This window comes from Bombyx mandarina, chromosome 05 (genome assembly GCF_030267445.1).
Source record: "Bombyx mandarina strain Sakado chromosome 05, ASM3026744v2".
Taxonomy (NCBI): Eukaryota; Metazoa; Arthropoda; class Insecta; order Lepidoptera; family Bombycidae; genus Bombyx; species Bombyx mandarina.
The window spans coordinates 1,611,906-1,634,044 of NC_143212.1; the positions used below are offsets into that span (position 1 = coordinate 1,611,906).

General features: G+C 34.0%; 1 protein-coding gene and 1 non-coding gene across 8 annotated transcripts in view; both read left to right on the forward strand.

Annotated features, from left to right (window-relative positions):
• The window catches only part of LOC114242131 (uncharacterized), a 172,461-nt gene that overhangs the window by 30,330 nt on the left and 119,992 nt on the right, over nucleotides 1–22,139 (forward strand). For 4 of the 7 annotated variants that reach the window (XR_016323063.1, XM_089727247.1, XM_089727246.1 and 1 more), the window contains one exon: nucleotides 16,138–16,170. The exons of the other annotated variants lie outside the window; for them this stretch is intronic. Coding sequence is in view for 3 of the 4 variants with exons in the window: in XM_089727247.1 (XP_089583373.1) it covers nucleotides 16,138–16,170 (33 nt within the window). In the remaining variant the exon portion in view is untranslated. The remainder of the gene's footprint in view (nucleotides 1–16,137; nucleotides 16,171–22,139) is intronic. 7 annotated transcript variants of the gene reach the window in all.
• Nucleotides 19,059–19,131, forward strand: TRNAK-UUU (transfer RNA lysine (anticodon UUU)). The gene has a single exon. It is a non-coding gene; the product is annotated as a tRNA-Lys (tRNA).

The window sequence follows — 22,139 nt, forward strand, 5'->3', positions numbered from 1 at the left end:
ATTTCTAGACAGCCGACGAGTTGAACGTAACATTAAGTATTTACTCGAAGTTTTGGCATCTACTCGTAAAATGCGCCGTCATATAATTACAATTTAGTATTTCAACGTTTGTAAAATATTGCTAATTAATCGTTTTAAATCAAGTTTGAATTTGTTATCCGCCCCATTCTCGAATTCCATTAACACTATAGATCGTGCAGCTAAACGACGTCAATTTTTTTATATGGCTTCTTCCTAAAATGTGTTAAGCCACTTAGGAAAATATGACACTGCCCTCGTGACTTTTTTGTTTAATGTTCTTCATTACAATTAGCCTGGTGCCAGTCTTCTCATGAAAAAACTTGGCAGTCGTTCACTGATTTTGTATCGCGGCGCTGTGTGTCAGTGGCGTCAGAAAGCGGCGCTAGTATTATGGTTTGTTGCGTTTTCCCCTTTGGGTGTTTCATACGATTAAACCGACTACAATTGAACTGAGCTGTGGATAACGTAATGTGCTTTAAACACTCCGGTGGTCCGCGAAGCAACCAATATCTCAGAGCATGCGGCGGCATTTACATAATGGTACAACCACACCCAAGTAACAAAACGCTTTCACAATTTTTATTTACGAGCTGTAAAACCGAAAAGAAAAAAACGTTCTGAACAATGTCCGCCATTAGTTAAACTATTAATTTTTCAGTGATTTGCAACACATAACCGCGTTTACTACTAGAGAACAAAGATTGCGACAGCATTTTATGTTTATTTTGAAACTTATTAAATCCTGACGCATGTACGACCATTAAAAACAGCGTTATTTTGAGTAACCTCGCCATTCTTGCTCCTTTGCTTTCTTAACACCACAATTAATCGTATTCACGTAAAGTTACATAAATAACGACTTGTTATCTGAGAAATACAAAGTCCAATTCGATGAAACCTGACAATGTGCGAGAAAACAATACTGGAACGTATTGGTTTTTCTATAGCAATTTAACGACGAAAATAATTTTGCACGTAACACGTTCCCACGTACACGTGACGTAATATCGAAATATTTTTTGCAAACCATAAAATATCGGCAATTACATGCCCTTGCCAAAAGCAAAAAAATGTGCTAAAAAGATAAGATACACAACAAGCCGGTCTACAAATAAATGTTAGTTATTTTATTTATGCAAACGACTAGTTTATTACTATGAAAAAACTTATTTCAAATTTCAGAAAAGAACATACTGTAGCTAATAATCAATAATCTGAGCGTATTCGACAGAAATTATTATTGTATAAATGAAAATCGTAAACAAACTGCATGTGCGTTCGTGCACATATTAATCTCAAGAATTACTTAATCAATTTGGATGATTTGAGTGATGTATTCACATACATAGGCTTGTGTAAACATTCATCGTGTTATTAATAAATAATAAACATGACGGTATCCAGTAATAGATGTATCGTATTTCTTTCACTGGCGTTGTTTAATTTATATAAATTGATTAAATTATTAGGAAAGAAGGAGTACCTTAAGCGTCTCAGTTTCGTGCTACGCGAAATTGTTATTAATAGTCACGCGCACTACAAAAAAATATTATTTTTATTTATTCGATATTTATGTGGGTATTATTATGTATTTTTTTTATTGCTTAGTTGGGTGGACGAGCTCACAGCCCACCTGGTGTTAAGTGGTTACTGGAGCCCATAGACATCTACAACGTAAATGCGACAATCACCTTGAGATATAAGTTCTAAGGTATCTAGTATAGTTACTAGTATATTCACGATATTCTCCACTAAGGCTCATTGACTTTAATAAACACAAAACCAATCGAATATTCAAATTGAACCTCATGCTCTTTTAAAACCATTGAATCCTATCTTATATTTTTCCTGCTATATACTGAAAAACTTTTTTTTATTGTGTAAACTTATGTTAGGCTACATTTAATAGATGATTATAAATATTGAAATAAATAGTATAAGGTTTGGTCGTACGTTTTAGTTCCAAATGGAATAAATCAAGCACAAAATGGTTCACGAAGAAGCTTTTAAATGACGCACGTCATTTTGGCATGATATCCGTCTGTTGTCCCGGTTTCGCATTTTGTTCAATAGGCGGCATATTAGTATCTAGATGTTATAAGGCTCACACAAACCACAAGTTTTAAGAAGTAATCTTTTTTTTTTAGCCGGTTTTTTTACTTTAATTGCTTTTCATGCTAATTCAATAGAATTATTCAATACTAGCGACCCGCCCTCGCTTCGCTTCGGAAACATTAAAACACACATGAAACCAAAAAAATACAATTAAATTTTTTTTTAAAAAAGTAGCCTATGTTCATCAGGGACAATGTCGGCTTCTAATGGAAAAAGAATTTTTCAAATCGGTCCAGTAGTTTCGGAGCCTATTCGAAACAAACAAACAAACAAATCTTTCCTCTTTATAATATTATATATATATAATATTATATATATATATATATATAGTATAGATTCCCCTAAGGATCCGACAGAAACTCTGCCAAGGTTTTATATTTATGATGTACACTACCAACTTCGCATTGGTCTTTAACCTGATTAATATTTCTTAAATCACTATTTCCGTTAAATAATAATCAAATTGTTATAGTTAAACCTTCCTAAGTAATTCAGAAACGAAAGTTCGCAATCCACTTTCGAACTCCAGACTGTTGAGTAGATTTCTGTATACTAGTTTCTGTTATTGTATACTAACCTATGTATACTCGATCGGGGTATCTCGGAAACCAGTTAGGGACTCGCCCTCTATCGTACGTCTGCGATCCTAGACTATCACACACACACACGCGCGCAAAAAGGTTATGCGTTTTATTATTTAATTGTGTCTGTCTGACTTCGGAGAGCGCGTGTTTCACAACTTTATAGCGCGCTGTTTCCGTTTATATAAAAAGCAATTAGGATTCCTGCCACAAAAATGCAGTGTTTTTCCAATGCTTATTGTAATTAAAAGCGTTGATAACTGCGTTCTTTTAACGCCTTAACACATTATGCATTAATAGTGGTCATAACGGTTGATACAACAAGTATTTTCAAATGTGGCATTTCTTAAGGATCAAATTCAAGAAAATCTTAATGAAAGCATATCCGGCTATTCATCAGAAGTGCTCGATAGGGATAAATATAGGACCCTGAAACCCGCCCATTTTTCCTACCTGATTCCATAAAAACTCAACTGGAGTAGTGGTTCGACACCTTACAAGTTCACGTAGATTGGTCCTGTCGTCTCGTATTGGGCTGCAGAACTATCACTTTCCGACATCAAGGGTCGATTAGTCGCTATTAATGCAACTGAGAATTCGTTCTGTTTATTCTCGATACTAATTCAAAGTAAACATATGTTTTTTTTATTTGCTTTTTTATTGCTTAGATGGTTGGACGAGCTCACAGCCCACCTGGTGTTAAATGGAGACCATAGACATCTTCAACGTAAACGCGCCACCCACCTTGAGATATAAGTTCTAAGGTCTCATTATAATTAATTACAACGGCTGCCCCACCCTTCAAACCGAAACGCATTACTGCTTCACGATAGAAATAGGCAGGGTGGTGGTACTACCCGCGCGGACTCACAAGAGGTCCCACCACCAGTTAAAAATTACCACCAGTAAATATTATATTTATTATCTCTGAAATTACCTACCTTGGTTTTGCGATAAGGCGTCTGATGAGGCTTTATATTTCTACCGCAAACCGTTCCAGTTTGAAGGTTGGAACCGTATGGGACCATTTGGGACTTAGACCTCATGTCTCAAAGTTGTTTATAGGCCCCGGTAATCGCTTAACACCAGGTAAAGGCCACGCAATAACAGCAATAATTAAAAGAAACTTACTGTAAAATGAATTCCGAAATAAGTTCGTCGATGCGCGGTAAGCCACGTAAAATTTAATTTCGTTCTCATTTTAAATACCAGTTTTTGAAATTGTAGAATTTTCGAAGATTTCTACCGTGTTTCGTAACGAATAATTAAACGTTTTTTTTTTTATTGTGTTCATTTATGTTTGTGCGCGTAAGCAACGTTACCAAAACCTGTACAGTTGCGTGACAAGACGGTGCATATAGATATTTCCGATAGTCTGTTGCAGAAATCGTTTTCCTGCACTTTTGTAAATTGTACAATTTAGCAACAATGCTTGGATGTATTTTTTTTAATGCTTAGATGGGTGGACGAGCTCACAGCCCACCTGGTGTTAGTGGTTACTGAAGCCCATAGACATCTACTACATAAATGCGCCACCCGTCTTGAGATATAAGTTCTAAGGTCTCAAGTATAGTTACAACGGCTGCCTTACCCTTCAAACCGAAACGCATTACTGCTTCACGACAGAAATAGGCAGGGCGGTGGTACCTACCCGCGCGGACTCACAAGAGGTCCTACCACCAGTAGCTGGTATATTGGTGGTACAATACTGGTGTATTAGGTACGTTTCAAAGTTTAAATTGACGTTATTTTGTTTTCGAATAAATTTTATGAAATGCCATGGACTGTAAACTTTGTATGACGAAAAATGCGTGCTATCTATTAAAAAGGCTAACAGTTCGGCAAAGAGTTGTCAGCCGAGCAGGGTATGTAAGTATATTTTAACTGGTATTTGTGTGTATTGTGAGCTCGAATGGGTAGGTATCACGATCGAGCTCATTTCTGCCGCGTAGCTTGCAGTCTAGTTTGAATCCAGGGTAAGCCGTTATACAATAAAATTGAAACTGCGACTTTATGTCTAACGGTGGACGTCGGATTTGACGTCATCATATCCAAGGGCTCCGGTAACCACTAACAACAGATTTGATGTTAGCTCGTTCACACATTCTTTCACGTTAAATTCATTAATGTCAATTATCCTTGATGACCTTCTAAGCTGCGGCTCAGTGCTGATGAAGTTTTTTTAATTGCACCTGAAATTAAATAGTTATGGAGCCTGTAAAGGTCACAACATGAATTCCATCACCCATTTTGAAGTACGAAGTCTCAACTATATTATGTAACTGCGGTTACATCCTTCAAACTGAAATTATTATAGCTTAAAATCTATATATTAATACGTGAAGGAAAAACCCACTTGTATCCCTTTTTACGAAAATTGCGCGGACGTAGGAATATGAAATTTCCCACGCTCAATCAATAAAAAAAACATTACACACACTATCCATGTATTTGACGCACACACGCATGCATACTATTTATTTATTGTCAAACTTTTGTTCTTGACGTCTGTGGTCAAATTGAGAATAGATTAAATTTAATATTGTTTGTCTTTATTAATATTTTTCTATAGTGTAGTCTTGGCGAAATTTGTGATTATAGAAGTATAATAGTCTTTGAAAATAGAATCATAATAGTGTACAAACTTATAATTTCAATTAATTATAGTCGAATTTCGACTACCGGGCGACCACTAGTTCAGATAAATACGAACAGAAACACAACATTAGTTAGTCTTGTGTACATACTAAAGCATGAAACTATTTAGAAATTCTTGGATGATGTACGTGTTTCTAAACATACAGTTGAATCACTAAACTCTTGATATTACGAATTCTTTACAAATAGCTTTATGAAGGAGCGCTAATAAAACGAAAATTTATTGAAGATAATTCGAACAAGTTAACTAAAACGCAATTACTCACTCAAATAATAAATATGCATTAATGGAATCTTTACATTGGATCGTGTATTTATTGCACAATTTGTTTTTTTGTTTATTGATGAAACATGTTTACGAAACGAAAGTTTCATAATAATTCATTTTATGGACTGCGGTTAAATCACGTCTGTCCTATCTTAATAATTTCTATTTGTGCCACAATCGTTGATAATGACGGGTAAATGAAATAAACGAATTTCCTCTGTAGGTTCATCCTATTATTTGTATTTAAAAAAGAAATACTGGAATTAAAATCCATTGTTTAAAAAAATTATCTCAGTTTAAGTTTCAGTTGCAATTTTTTTTTTAATACAATACGAATACCTGCCTCTGCCATCCTCTATTTCGTAGGTAAAGTTTTTGATCCTTTAAAAATGTGATAAAATGGAGATATTTTAATACATTTTTTAAGCAAATATACTAGCTACAAATTCGATAGGCCAACGTTTTGAATTTGAATTCAACACCGACAACAATTATATAGTAAACATTCTAGCATTCAATATTCATACAAACTTTTATACGCACTTTCAGATCGTACCAACTTTACCATAATGTATTTCACAATACAAATCTTCAGAAAATACTAAATTAAATTGATTAAAAGGTTTGCTCGTACAGTCAGAACATGGAAACTCAAATTATGATTATAGAAAATGCCAAGATAATTCATCACGACCTTAAATCCCATTAACCTCCACGTGTCGACACCGACCCAGTTGTACACATTACGATGGATGGACACGATGCATTTTTCAATTGTTAATGTTTATCTTCTTCTTCGTCGCTTCCTCATTACTGAGGGTCGTGACCACCTTGGTCTAGTTTTTGCGCCAGCTTCCTCCAATGTTGCCTGCATTCGGCCTGCTTGATGGCGCCCGGGACGCTGGTGTTTGTGGCCTCCTTGATAATGTCCGTCCACCTGGTCCTCGACTTCTCTTTCCTTCCACGTGACCTACAACTATTAGTTTTTCTAAATTGTCAGGATTTTGTCTGGCCACGTGTCCGAAGTACTTGAGGAGACGCTGCATACAGATCGGTATCTATACGGTATCCGTAGTTTGAATTACAAACTTTTATCTTACTTTGAAATCAACTGCAGACGAGAATTGACGAATACATAAAACACCTCATGTAAGTAATTTAATTGGCTATAGCTTAAAAGTTGACGACTTTACAATTAATTAAATAACGATCAGATCAACAACTAGTCTCCCGGCTGAGATTATCCCGATGAAGTTGGTCGAAGACTGTAGTTGGTGTTACCTATTACTCGGTTGTAAAAAAAAAGACAAAATGTAAAATTTTTGCAATCGAAATATGAGCTAGTTGGTCTATTATAACAGTTGACTCGCCATCAATGAGCTTATTATTTTATGTTTTGGGCTCTAACGAGAACCGTGTATCAGTCTCGACTAAAACAAATATCTCTCCAATAAATTAAAACTAGTTCCAACCTAAATAAACGTCTACTTAAATCGATTGTGAATTACACATCGAAAACTTAAGCTCATCAATCAAAGGCCTTTTAATAACCAAATTCGGTGACCAACTGTCTATTTGGCTAAAAACCACAAGTCGATATACCAAGGTGACTTGATCGACTTGTTGTCTGTCATGTAGTAAGCCTGTTATAAACTAGAATATTACTGCATTGAATATCAGGTTAATTACAATTTCTTCATGAAGTCAAACCAATAATGATTATTATCTATAACAAACGAACACAACTCTAACTCTTAACGCGAAGAGGTATTATAAATTTGAAGCCATTGTTTGTCTGTGGTTTCATATTGCAACGGGGGGGAACGTTTCAATGCGTTCTCTTTTTTTCAAACTTAATCTATTCGAAAAACATATCCATCTAAATGTGATTAAAAAAATCTATCTAGTTGTTTGCTGATCATCCGTTGTTTTCGTAGTTGTGATGGGGCTTACAGATAAAACCACAACAAAATTTTATTTTGCTGAATTTTATGTGTGTACGGCATGTTATTGTAAGATAATGCTTGTAGGTACTACCGTCCCGCCCATTTTTACCAGCTAACCCGGGAGCTTTTAGAGTTTGTACAGCTTTTTAATAATACAATCGGTGTTCCAATACGTGTGTTTCAGTATTAACGCAACTAACCGGTCCTAAGGGTGTTACTTTCCCATCTCTTTCATTTCTCTTCTTAAATGTAAAAAGAAGTTCAACTCACACTGGTCATATTGAGCGACACCGTTAAGATAATTAGTTATACGCCGTATGTCCATAACAGTCAGAGTAAACGATTAGGTACCGGATTCTTATCTGCATAGTGGTCCTCGTCTGGAAACGATAATTTATTTTTAATCATTCCAAATATCCTTTGAATGAGTTCATCGACGATTCGTGAACGTTTTCTTGTATTTGGATTAGAATTGTCATTAATTTTATCACCAATTTTAAATGTACTTTGATATTGCGATTAAATTCACGGCCCTGGTGAACAGTTACCTGAGCGTTCACATTAAATTGTGTAATTTTAATCCCCATCTTCAACAATAATGCAGACCTGAGGGGTGCTTCGTAACTCTCGAATGGATATAAAACGAAGAATGGTTAAAAAAAAAATCATACAATCGAGATAATCTTCAAGTGTTTGTTATTAATCTGTTTAAAAGTTACGAATTTGTGAGTGATGAAATTTTATTGGTATGTTTTTCCACTGCACCAAGTACCTAGTATGTATCAGCAGTCCGCACACCAGATTCCAAAAAAAAGGTGTGATAAAAATATTTATTAGTGTTAATTTCTATATGTTGTACACAATTAAATCCAATAAAAATGTTGATAACGAGAATGTTGTCCTTATGTTGTTGGACTTCAGCAACAGTTTCGCTGTGATAATACCGTCAGCATGCGATAGGTGGCGCGCAGGCAATTTCTCGGTGTATTGCACAATATATTTTGCTATAACTTCAGCGAAGCGTGGCCGCACTGGAATATTACCATTCAACCAGAAACTACTTCAACAGCCTGTTAACATAGGCATTGCCAATACCAATATTATTTAATATTTGTATATTTTTTTACATGATCTGATCACATTGATACGTGTTCAAGATGAAATTTTTCGATTCTTGTATTTGCATGATAAACCGTGAACTTGGTATCGTCTAATGTTGTTTTTTTTTTGCTATAATGTTGTGTTAACTCGTCCCGAGTTTTATTACGTCTTGTTTTTTTTTTTTATGCTTTAATTATGTAATTTCTCAGAATGCCAATGTAGTCGTCAAGGTCGATTACGGATGATAATAAACCTGTTTATATATTTTGCTAGAAACTTGATAAATTCTATAAAACTGCTAATTATGGATTTGGCTAATAAGTAACTCATGTGTAATCGTTGAATTGATCGGAAAATCAGCTTCTTGGTACGAATACGCAAAAATATGAAAATGTTTAAACTCCATAGTGAAGACACCAAATACATTTAGTTAATCGATCCAATGAATTCTTCTACTGGTGGTAGGATCCCTTGAGAGTCCGCGCGGGTAGGTACCACCGCCCTGCCTATTTCTGCCGTGAAGCAGTAATGCGTTTCGGTTTGAAGGGTGGGCCGTTGTAACTATACTTGAGACCTTAGAACTTATATCTCAAGGTGGGTGCTGCATTTACGTCGTAGATGTCTATGGGCTCCAGTAACCACTTAACATCAGGTGGGCTGTGAACTCGTCCACCCATCTAAACAATAAAAAAAGGAACTAGATATTTAATGAATGACATTTTATAAAGTGTACGTCCCTATTGAGACATCGAGTTCATGTCTCAAGCTGAACGGTATCAATCAAGTTTAATGTCAATAGACTCTGCTAATCACTTCATGAACCAAAAACTCGTCCATATTTAAACAAATAAAAATACACTATTAAATAAGACTGGTTCGCGACTGCGTTGCATCAACTGTGATCACAAACAAACATCTATAGTAACCGGCAAACTTCTTGAGCAAATGACCTTGACTGCGCAGAACCGAATTTTAGATCACTTTGGTGGTGAGGGTGAGGCGCGACGGCAGGGGAAATCCTATCGAGCGCGTTATTGGTAGATCAATCGAACCTTGCGTCCCGCACCCCGCCCTCGTTCCGCTTGCTCCCAAAAGTACGCTTGCGTACAGTGAAAAGTCTATCGTTATTCATCGTTAAGTTATTTGTTATAATTGCTTGTTGATTTTGTTGCCATTGCTATATGTTGAGTGTTTGTTGATTTTTTATAAAAAATACACTATGCCGCGACAAACTGGTGTAGTATTCAAAAGAAAGGGTAGAAAAATTGTGTACGACGTATATTGCTTCATTATAAAACTGGAGAAGAATGATATGGAAAAAGTAAAACAGACTTCGGAAGCAAGAAAAATATCAGTGAGTAGTGAGTGGCTCGGAATGAAGCTTACGACGAATTATGAAAGAGCTAGCTAGATGGAAAAAAAAAACAGAAAGTAATCGGAAGTTGGTAATTGAAAAAAGTAACATTCGATTACTACGAATCGAATATCTCCAAAAAATCATTAATTATAGACAAAAAAGAAGACCGAACCGACCGAGTTGTAAACTACACCAATGAGCCCTATGTCGACTCATCACGATGATAGCGACTCGGGTGATGAAAACAGTGATGATGATGATGGTCAAGATTAGGATAACGAAAAAAAAATTACAAATACCAGCTTCGCTTCAACTGAACCAAGACCTGGCAACAGCTCTATTTTTGACTTAATAGAAGGAATATCTATTTTACCCCAAGATTAAATTATTACAATTATTAACCTATATTTTTTGTTGATGTTCTAATAAATATATAAATAAATACATATGTTGATTTTAATAATTTAATAGCATTATGACGCAGAGTAAATAATGTTTTTGCACGTGAGTGTACCATGCGCGAACTTACCCCCACTACGTCGACAAATGCTCAAGAAGTTTGCCGGCTATTATACTTGTTATGCAAGTTTAAAAGGTAAAATCTTGTTAACATACCATTCGTAAACTACTTATATCGCCATAAATAATCAATGTTTATCCTGTATGCGGTCCTGAACCATTCATCCGATTTTGATGAAACTTCGTACAGTTGTTTTTGGCACACTCCTGAAAATGTTTTTATAGTACAATCAAGCTTCAAGAAATCAACTAGCGATCCATTAGTTGTATATAAATAAGCAAAGAACAAATTGCTTAGTACATTTTCCTACTCTATGTCAAACTATTATCTTCTATTTATTTTTTTGTAACTATTGACTAGTTTTAGTGTCGCCAATAAAGAAATTGCAAATTTTCAAACCAAAAACAAATATATTTCAAAGAATATTTAGAACAGCGGTATGTATCTGTTTTAGAGCAATGTATTCCTCTGGGGGCGAGGCGGAATGAATGAAATGCTTTAGTAAGCCTTTGTGATATTTGTGAAGTTTTATATATTAGGTATATTAAGTAGTATGTATATTTTAGTTACCGTGACAATTTCGGCTAAGGATTTATATTTTATATGAACTGTAGCGTTATATATTATCAGCCAATGTTGCGAAAATTCTAACACAGATAAATCCATGAAAACAGACCGCAAAATATTTAGAAGTTACTTCGACCTCGTACTGGATGGCGGGGCCTAAGTTGTGATGTCTATGGACTGTCCATTTAAGGTACTTCGTGGGGTATACGTTATAGGAGCTGCCCATCTTTAACTGTTTATTTTATTTTAAAGCAGCAACGTATTCAATAAATATGTATTTCCACATAAAAATACATGTCATGGTTTTGCGATGCCGAAAGTATAAATACCGCTTTTTTATCAATGGTTTTTAATTGACGGCATTGTCAAACTACTTAAATATCGAATATCTTGCTACGCCCCCGAAAGATAAGCTGTTTACAAGTGTGCGAAATTCCATCCTAGATAAATGTTAAAGTCGCTAAAAGCAAATTGATTAATTGTCTACACAATATTTTTTTATGACGAGCCAAGCCGCCTTAAGATCAATGCCTTCTGAATATTATTTGACTATACTATAATGGCCCTTCATTAATGTTATTTATAAGATACTAGCTGACCAGGCAGACTTCGTAGTGCCTCAATCGATAATTATAAGACCTAAACTCTTCGATCAATAATAGTACTAGATTAAGGATCAGGAACAAAAATAAGACGCTCCAGTGGCCACGTTTGCAGACACGAAAACATCTTCATTTCTTAGAAAAAAGTTTAATAATGTTAACGACTTCAGTTTATTATAAACCTTAAAACTTAAACATAAAGTTTAATTACCATTGCAAAATATATGTATTTAGGTCCTTTCGTCAGAAAAAGAATATTATGGAATAAATTTAAAATGTCACTTGAACATAAAAAGTCATCAGTACAAAAATATTTATTCTAAAATCATACTTAAAGCCTAATTTATAAGGTTAAAAATATTTGTTTAAAATTTCGTGCTTATTGTATTGTGGAACTAGATGTAGTTCTTGGTATTACATTTCAATGCTCAGAACACAGTAAGTATTGAAAGACATAGAGTTGCAGAATATACATATTTGTTTTAGGTTTGTTTTGTATGGTCGCAACTATTTTTGACCGATTGAAAAAAGTAGTAGATAATATTTTACATTGCCGCTATTACAACAAATAGGTGATAAAAAATAAAATTGAATAAAGTAAAAAAAATATGAAAGGAAACACGAAACATGTTTTCCACGTATTCTTTATACAGAAGTAATTAAAACAATAATGTAGGTTTAATTACCTTTAAACAGATTCAGTTTGTTATAAAGCTGTCTTTTAGAAGTCATTTTTATATGAGCGGTTTCTTTTTTACAAATATAATGTAATCTTATATCAATGAATTTTTCTATAATCAGTTTAATTTAGGCTTATTTTATGGCTGTGTTCGTTTCCCCCAGAAAACAAATCCTTTTCAGCATATACGCTTAAAATATTTACACATACATATAAAGTTTTTTTAATACTTTTTTGCATTGATTTGCCACCACCATTGAACAATTCTAGAATTTTTATAAGGGTTCTATATTTCTTCTCTTTCTTTCGCGACAATATATATCCATTGTGCACAGCGACAAGGGGCTACTAGGAAATCTACAAACAAAAATAACATTATAAAATAACAAAACTACTCTATGCATTCCCTGTCCAAGAATAGGTGATGTTTGTTACAATAGTTGGTGCCTTGTTGCAAACATTGGCCAAACAATTACAATATTCGTAAATTCTGTTTTATTTACAATATAATTGTGTTTATTATTTTATGAAAAACACTTAATAATATAAATTTACCAAAAAAAGATATTCCTTCCAAAACCTTGGTGTTACGGTGGTTTTTTACTCAGTTTTTGAACGCGCATTGCAGCGTTTTGACGTCTTAGTGTTGGCTATGATTGGACCATACTAATTTGAAATAAGACCACAAATAAATTTGTGATCTTATTTTTCGGGCCGTTTTTGAAGCGCTAATCGCGAATCTAGTAGTATTATTGATCGAAGCCTAAACTGTTGTATAAAATAAACTTGAAACAAACAAAAGAAAATCGTCCGATGGGGACACATCAAAGGAAAAATAAAATTGTTATTTTTATTTAATTCCGAGCATTTTCATATTTATCTACCTTTTAAACCTTCTCTGAACTTCCACAAATAATTCAAGACCAAAATTAGCCAAATCGGTTCAGCCGTTCTCGAGTTTTAGCGAGACTAACGAACAGCAATTCAGTTTTATATATAATAGATAAAGCTAATAAAATTGTAATGCTATGGTTTCCTAAGTTGGAAGTCATTCAGAAGAAGAAGTTAACTTCAGTTGATACGGCAAACGAATAATAGACGATCTGTTCACTTATAGCTAGCTTTCAGCGGTATATTTTCTATTTTTCAGCATCAAAATTATTTCCTTTCGTCATATTATGAGATTGCTGAGAAATTATCTTACAGTCTTACATTTTCTTTAGTGACCATGACAGTTATGCAATATCTGTGAATCATTTCGGTTAACCAAACTAAACTGGTTCCGCATGTAAAATACTCTTATTATTTGAATGTCGATAAAAGAAATATTATTATGTTACTTTAATTCTTTCGAGAAAGATCTTAAGATTTCCATATCAGAATAATAATTATGATCGTGTACATTTATGGACACAAATTAATATTAGTGTCACTTCGGAGGAACTTGATGGGTTTGAAAATTTGTTTTAATTGTGTTATCCTTTTTATGTATATTGAAACTATCAGAATCACATTCATACATTTTAGACTTGTAGTTTTAATATTAGCATTGACAATGACCATGCTCGTTGGTAGGCGTCAAATAAAAATCAAATTTCTTGACATTGGCCAATAATTATTATTTTTTTAAACACCCAATGTAGGTTAAAATGATTTTTTTTCGCCTTTTGTCACTCTTTTAGTTTTGTGTGGACAGCGTCTGGGTCGGTTGGGTGTAGCTAATTACATTATTTTATTACGTTTAATAATAACAAATTGCCGACCGCGAGTATCGGTGTTCCGATATCGCTGCGATCCGGTTCATTCACATTACTATAATATGATGTATCCATTCATGAGAGCTATTTGTAGTACTGATTATAATATGAATTGTGACACTTTCGATTTTTAATGCGGTGTTTGAGTTCAATTTAGAAGGACATGTGTGTAATGTTTGACAAAAGAATCGGGATGTTTGTCAAGTCAATTATAATTTTTGCATTCAGTGCTTAGAACAACAAATGATTGTATCAGGAAGGAAAAGTAAAAATAGGAATTGCTAAGGAAAATTTCGGTTTTCTGTTCAGTACGCTGATGCCGTTAAAATGAGTTTTGAGTTTAAGCAAAATGTAATAAATGCAGGTGCTTTTAGACCTCACAAGCACTTGGTCACCATCCTCGTCGAACTCGTCGATTATGACAGAGTTCGACGAACGAACAAACCCATAGACACAGCCCACTGAGTTTCTCCTCGAATCTTCTTAGTGGGTCGCGATTCCGATCCGGTGGTAGATTCTGCGAAGCACTGCTCTTGCTGGGGCTAGTGTTAGCAAATTCTCTTAGGTTGAGCCCGTGAGTGAACTCACCTACCTGTTCGGACGTAACTGGAATAGCCTCTTAGGCTACCATCGAATAGGTCAGAAAAAAATGCAATCCAATATTTTTAAAGAATGAATACTTTTATGTAACGTAATGAAGTAAATCTAATTTCATTGGAACAAAATTATGAAAGCAATGAAACAATAATAGTCGTAATTATCCTTAAAGCGTTTGTAGTAAACAAGGCCATACTTTTTTAAGATATTTCATGCACGTAGTACATAACTCGGAAAGTACTTTATTAAAGGTGTAAAAGGATATAAGAACGAACGTCGAATGTACCTACTATAGTTCAAATTTTGATGTAAGCTAGATGTTCATAAATTTGACGATTCTGAACTTCTAGCCTCACGACGTCTGAAATAATATTATCTTGATGCATAAGCGTACCCACCTACCTATTCGATACATCATATTATACAATAGTTATTCATTATAATCTTGCCCTCACTGATAATGTGAAATTACGACAGTATGTTTCCTTTTCGTTAATTAATTTACATAACACAATTAAGTTTTGTGTAACCGTTATCGTTCCAGTTTTCGATAGGGGTTATTATACGTAGTTTTTCGATAAGTGGCACGTTTGCTTGTTCAAGCAATCACTTGTGAAGTTTTTCCAGTACAGTACACTGATGGACTTCAAACTGTAAATAAATGTAATCATTTCATCCATTTTATTTCGGAATCGTTTCGGAAACTAGCTTCTTGATTTTAGTTATGAAGAGTATCGAAGACATCTGTTGGTCGTTGTCTTCTATTTCAACTTAATAATCTAAATATTTATCATCTAATTTATATTAATTCAGTAATGTTTATAAGGATTGCAGCAATATTGCCCTTTTTTTATTGCTTGGATTGGCGGACGAGCTCACAGCCCACCTAGTGTTAAGTGGTTATTGGAGCCCATAGACATTTACAATGCAAATACGCCACCCACCTTGAGATATAAGTTCTAAGGTCTCAGTATCGTTACAACGGCTGCCCCCTTCCAGCCGAAACGCATTAATGCTTCACGGCAGAAATAGGCGGGATGGTGGTACCTACCCGTGCGGACTCACATGAGGTCCTACCATCAGAGTCTTTTCGCATCATTCATTGATTGATTGATAAGCTCTCATTCAACTGCTATTCTTTTTGATTCAGCGAAGTGAACAAACTCTCTTAGAGTACCGAAACATCTAGAATGTAAGAACGTTAAATAATATTATTTTAGAAAAATGTTTTCTTCGAATTTAGCGAGTCGTAGACATAATTAAAACTACTTTTATTCGTAAAAACTGAGATTAAGGCTTAAAAGTACTTTTAATTACATATATTTCCGATGAGTTTGTAGTAATGTTGTTTTTTTTTGTGTGTTACAGGTACTATGATTGTCTGCGACGCACACCGACACCGTGAGTCATTCATTACGATAAAAGTAACAACATATTTGGTGACTTATTGAAATGATAAAACAGTTTGCAAAACGATCGGATCTAAATCTATCCTATTTCAGTAGCTTTAGAATACCAATAAAATACTAAAAGAAAAAAAAATATTTTTTTGTCATGTGATAAAAACAATAAATTACGTCCATTAAAAACATGAATTTGTGTATAGCTAGCTACCTACGTAAAGCAGTAATCAAATACAAGTCGCACTGCGTAATAATTGATAAGTATAATTCGCCTTTACCATTTAATCGCGTGCTTTAAATTTATCTGCATTCCTCGACTGTTTTAACACAATCAAAACATTGATTTTAAAATTTAAGAGATTGTGTTAGGATGGATTTTATATAAAAATAAGAAAACTTCAATTTCAATTTCAAGAAGTAATGTAATCGTAAAAACTCCAAAAAAAAACTGTAGTTATTAACATGTGAGTAACTATACTGAGACCTTAGAAGTTATATCTCAAGGTGGGTGGCCCATTTACGTCGTAGAGGTCTATGTGCTCCAGTAACCATTTAACACCAGGTGGGCTGTGAGCTCGTCCACCCATCTAAGCAATAAAAAACAATAAAAAAATGTGAATATCGAAACTGGAAGTACATAGCATTTTACTAGCAAGTTAAGTTAAAACTAAGCTAAATAAGTAATTCGAATTTGAATAGTATTTAAAATTAATTATTTATTATTTAGAACATGTGAACAAGTTCTATTTTTAGATTCAATGATAACTATTCAAACTTTTCTGTATAAAACAAACCGTCACAAAGATTATACCTATGATATAAAATACAAGCATAGAACTTAACAGTACAAAAACAAAGTCCTTTCAGTCAGGTTCATCAGTTACTTGATGAAAAACTTATCCGATGGTTGATATTTTTGCCCCGAGCCTAATCAATATGTAGAAAGCATTCGTTTTGAATGTCAATGCTTTCAATACGTCACCAAGATGAAGTTGGAAGTCGATCGGATATTATAACAAAACAATACTCATCGTTTCTAGTAAGGTCTCTCCTTCCTGTCTGATTGTTCATTAGTGTGTCACGTTGCATATTATACTTTTTTTTTTATAATCGACCTATTTCGTTTGTCGATGGCCCTGAATCAACTTTGCCTTAAATATGAAACGTTTCGGTCTATTGACATTCGCGTTCTTATTTAAAAAAAAAAACGTTAAATTAGGTTTCTCGATTAATTCAATCCTTCCTAAAATTAGATGTTCAAATATTTTAATTCGTTTTGTCGACTGATTCACGATGTTGGCTTCGGTGAACACGTTCAAGAACAGATAGTTTTATGTTATTATTTGCATTCTTGTTCTAAGCGATTTCTTATGAAAAATGAGAAGATTTTCGATTCGGTGCGTGTTTAGCGCATCATCACTACATAGTATAAAACATTTGTATAATAACATCCATTAAATAGTGGAGAAATCAATAATAAATTACAATTTCCGAAGCGAAGCGAGGGCGGGTCGCTAGTTCTTCATAATTTGAACGGTTTTGAAATTGAAAGGAATAAAACTAATCATAATTCTCTGTAGTTGTCACCTTTAAATTATATTTATCACTGGTTCGTTGCTCCATAGATCTAAGAATCTATGAATGAATGAATGAACATTAATCACAATGTGCCGGGTGCATTCCGTTCGTTCTATTGTGATAGAATAAAAACAGCGATCCCTTTGCACGATAAAGCTCATTATTGATTTGGATCAGGTAAAAAGACCTTACTAGTAGCGAGAAATGAATCCTTATATAAAATTTCCAAAAAATAATGCAATGTTTTAACGAATTCCGATTGACACGTAACTTTAAGATTTAATGTTTTTTTTTAGGAAACTATATGATTCACGGAATCGACTTGTGCTAAAAGGCTTTGTGTAAAATTAGCACAACAAGTATGTAGGTATAGTATATATTTAACGAGCAACGGAACTTGATTTCGTTATTCAAAGGATTGTTATTATGTTTAAATTGTACATGTGTGTTTGTGTGTGTATGTATGAATGTATCATAACGTCATTCAGTACATTACATTGTGCAGTTTTGCGCCGACAATGCAATTTGACAGCGTTCGCGCAAGGTGCGCCTGAAGTTCATTGGCCTTTGTGAAAAAAAAAAATGAATGGCGTTATGAAATAACTCTCTAGGCCTTTGACTTGTGTATTGTCCTGTGCCCCGCCAAGAGAAGCCCACGACAGCAGACCGTCCTCAGGGTTTGAAGTTCTACATACATGGTTTGTTGGCAAGGCTCGCATTAATTTTTATTTATTTTTCTAACGATTGTCTTTACACTACAATCACCTTACATGTTTATTGTTTACTCTAAACCCATTACTTTAAAAATAAATTTCAAGTCTTTATTAACCTTATCAAGATCATTCATACGTCATTAAACTTGACACAAATTAAAATTGGACTACTGCGTATTAGAGCACGTTTGTTATAAAAATCTCACTAAACATGTCTATTATAAAACTGACACTAGCACCGCCATCTAGCGTCGAGTGGCTGTAACATAACTTGTGACTAAATTCACCCAAACGGACTGGTTGGTTGTAGTCTACTGGTTTTATACCTATAATGATCACTTTCTTGGATAAAATAAAATTACTATTTATTTATTAATGGGAAACATATATCAAAGTAGGATTATTTCGATTGTAATGGAAATTAAATTTCACTTTTTAATATATATGGCAAATCAAATGATGTAATACTGGTACATATTTATTATTTATTAAAAAGATAAATCTCCGAACTATACCTAATTATTGGTTAAAATTAAAGTGAGCAACAAAAAGTTCACACAGATAGTGTTTTGGTATTTTAGTCCTACCGACGTGAGCCCGGATAGCTCAGTCGGTAGAGCATTGGACTTTTAATCCAAGGGTCCAGGGTTCAAGTCCCTGTTCGGGCGGCTTTTTTTTAATTATATTTTTTTAGCCAAGTATGTCAAACATGATTATCATCCATTGTACATTATATAAATATTAGGTTTTTTTTATCATACCCAACCTTTTTTATTCTCTTAAAATATAGTATATAAAAAAAACATCGACACGACACCGCATAAAGATGTTTCAATCTGTAATGTACCGCAGCGCCATCTATAATGGACAGCTAAAACTAACTACAGTGTTCTTAGAAATATATTTTACTTAAACGAAGGAACGCTAGATGTCGCTTCACAGAGCGAAACACTTAGTTTTAAAATCCACTCCCAGGTGGCTCTGACAGCACCAAGTTTTAAAATTGTATTAGTGCTTAAATATATTTTTTGTGAAAAGTTACATTGTTGAGATGACCAATACTATTTAAATTCTAAATCAACCTAATCATTCGTTCTTTTCTGTACTCTTGAATCATTACAGTAATTTTCACCTAAAATGATTAAATACGTTTTACGACATAACCCCGTTTGTTGAAAATTGTACCACTGAGAAACTATGTAAACGTAAAATATCTGAATTATGGTAACCTATACAAATTGTATTCGTTGTTTTAATAAAATAAAATAAAATTTTTTAAAAGGCTCGCCGTAACGTGAATTATATAGGTTGAGGTACCTGATGGTGAGTGGTCACCGTCGCCCATGGCAATGCCAGGGGCAGAACAAGGCCAGACCAGGTTACATCATTCGGTTTCGGCGTGCAGTTAACCTGGTAACGGTGTCTTCCTGAACAGTTTTGACTCGTGGTCAACCTGGTCCAGGCTTTCAAGTCAACTGCCGGTTCCCTGATAACTTTCTCACACACTCTGATAGCCCGTCGTGATAGCCTGTAATTTCTGACCCTGGCCCACTTTAAGCATGTAGTTTCACGCTCTGGTTTCCATATTCACATGTAACGACGAAAACCATTCTTTTATTAGAACAAATACAGGAAACGAACTAAATCACGAATAAAATAATTCAAACAGAGCAACCTTAGTAATAAACACGAAGTCTAAAAAAGTGATAGATAATTAATTATAATTTTTTCTACACATTATAAAGTTTAAATAGGTACGTTAAGAGTCGCACATACTCGTAAATATATCAATACTAGCTGACCCGGCAAACATTGTTTTGCCATATATAAGATTTTTAGGGAATTTCTAGTGTAGAAAAAAAACTAACTTATTGTAAGTGTGTCAGGATGTGGTAAATGAGTGAAAGAGGTATGTAGTGCTGTGAACGATGAGGAAATATATAATAAAAATAACAAAACCTCATTCAACTACATAATACCTCATTCTAACAAAAAAAAATGTCCAAATAAAAATAAAAATTTAGGGGTGGACTACCCCTAACATTTAGGGGGATGAAAAATAGATGTTGGCCGATTCTCATAGATACCGGATAAGCACAAAAAATTTCATCAAAATCGGTCAAGCCGTTTCGGAGGAGTATGGCAACGAAAACTGTGACACGAGAATTTTATATATTAGATAATGATGTGTTTCAGCTCTAGTAACTACATAACATGTACCATGAGCTCGGTCACTCATATTATATATTAAACAAACTTAGTTTCTTATGATAACTACAACGTAATAAGTACTTCCACATTTGGGTTCTTTCGTAAATTGGTTTCATCTTAATATTGCCAAAAGTCGATCAAAAAAAGCTGACACGTATATTATAATAGAGGGCTGAACATGAGGTATTTATAAGTGCTCTGTGCGTGTAATCATTTAGATTCTGATAACCCAATGAAAATAGTCCTGGACGTTCGTTAAAGCAATATTGTAAGTAAATCGTTCGCAACTGTTTCGGAAGATGGCACTAGTCTATTGTAGATCAGTGAAACTATTGTTTCCTTCTTCAACACATAGATGGCGGTGATAGTCACGAAAGACATTTGAAAATTTGATATGAATTATTTTGCTGATTTAATGTTTGCTTATATTTATTACCTACCTACGAGCGCTTTATACATAAATTATTTCATTTTCAAATGCAAAAATAATAATGTCATATCAAAACGTAAAGATTTATATCTTTAGCCGTAATAACTAAAACAGGGTCAATAGGTACTGTTTATAGATAGATCTTTTACTGCTGACCATTTTACTTTTCCATCAACACAAAATTTAAAAACAAAGCGTGTTTACATTTTCGCCAAAAATTACAGCAAAAAAATAATGGTGCTTGTAAAAAATGTGTCAAAAAAACTCATGCGACCGCTCCTAGTGGTCTGTACGGCTCCGCGTATGGGTGGAAGTGATAAAAAATGCAGAGTTCGATCATCGCTTAAAATAGAATCGCGCGATACGATCACCGTGTCTTAAAACTTAAAACTTGTTTTGTTAACATATTTTTTAAGTACGTATTTTTAAAGTGTGCTTAGAAATCTGGGTGCTTATGTTTTTGTTGGACATCGTAATTGTATAAGAATAATACATAACTTACGTTCAATCAATGGTTCTTGGAATTAGTGAATGCCATAGAAACGGTTACCATGGACCCATTTTAATGCATGTATTTTTTATTTATGTAATAATATACAATTTTGCCGTATCAGTAGTATGTTAGACGGTTACTGTTATCGCGGTGGCTTATTTTTTAATCATTAGTGTGAAGTGCCTATTTACAGGCTGAATATTCAATAGGTCAGTGAATTACATATATATTTGATAAATAGCTTTCTCGTACAGAAATTATCGGTCTCTTAAACCACTAGCTCCCTTTATCGAGATATTACGTATTACGTAATGTGGTTAAGCTCCTTCAACTCGAGAAGAAAAAAAAATCTTTTCATGATAAGTATCAAATCTGTCAAGCACTCTTAAATTCTTTGGAGTCTTGTCTTTTGCGTATCAGTACTTTGAAAGTTCATTATATTACTTTGTTAATACTATTGTACAAAGTAATATATACTGTTTACTAAATAGTCAAACGTGAAGATAAATAGCTTAGATATATTATTTACTTTTACGCTCCCT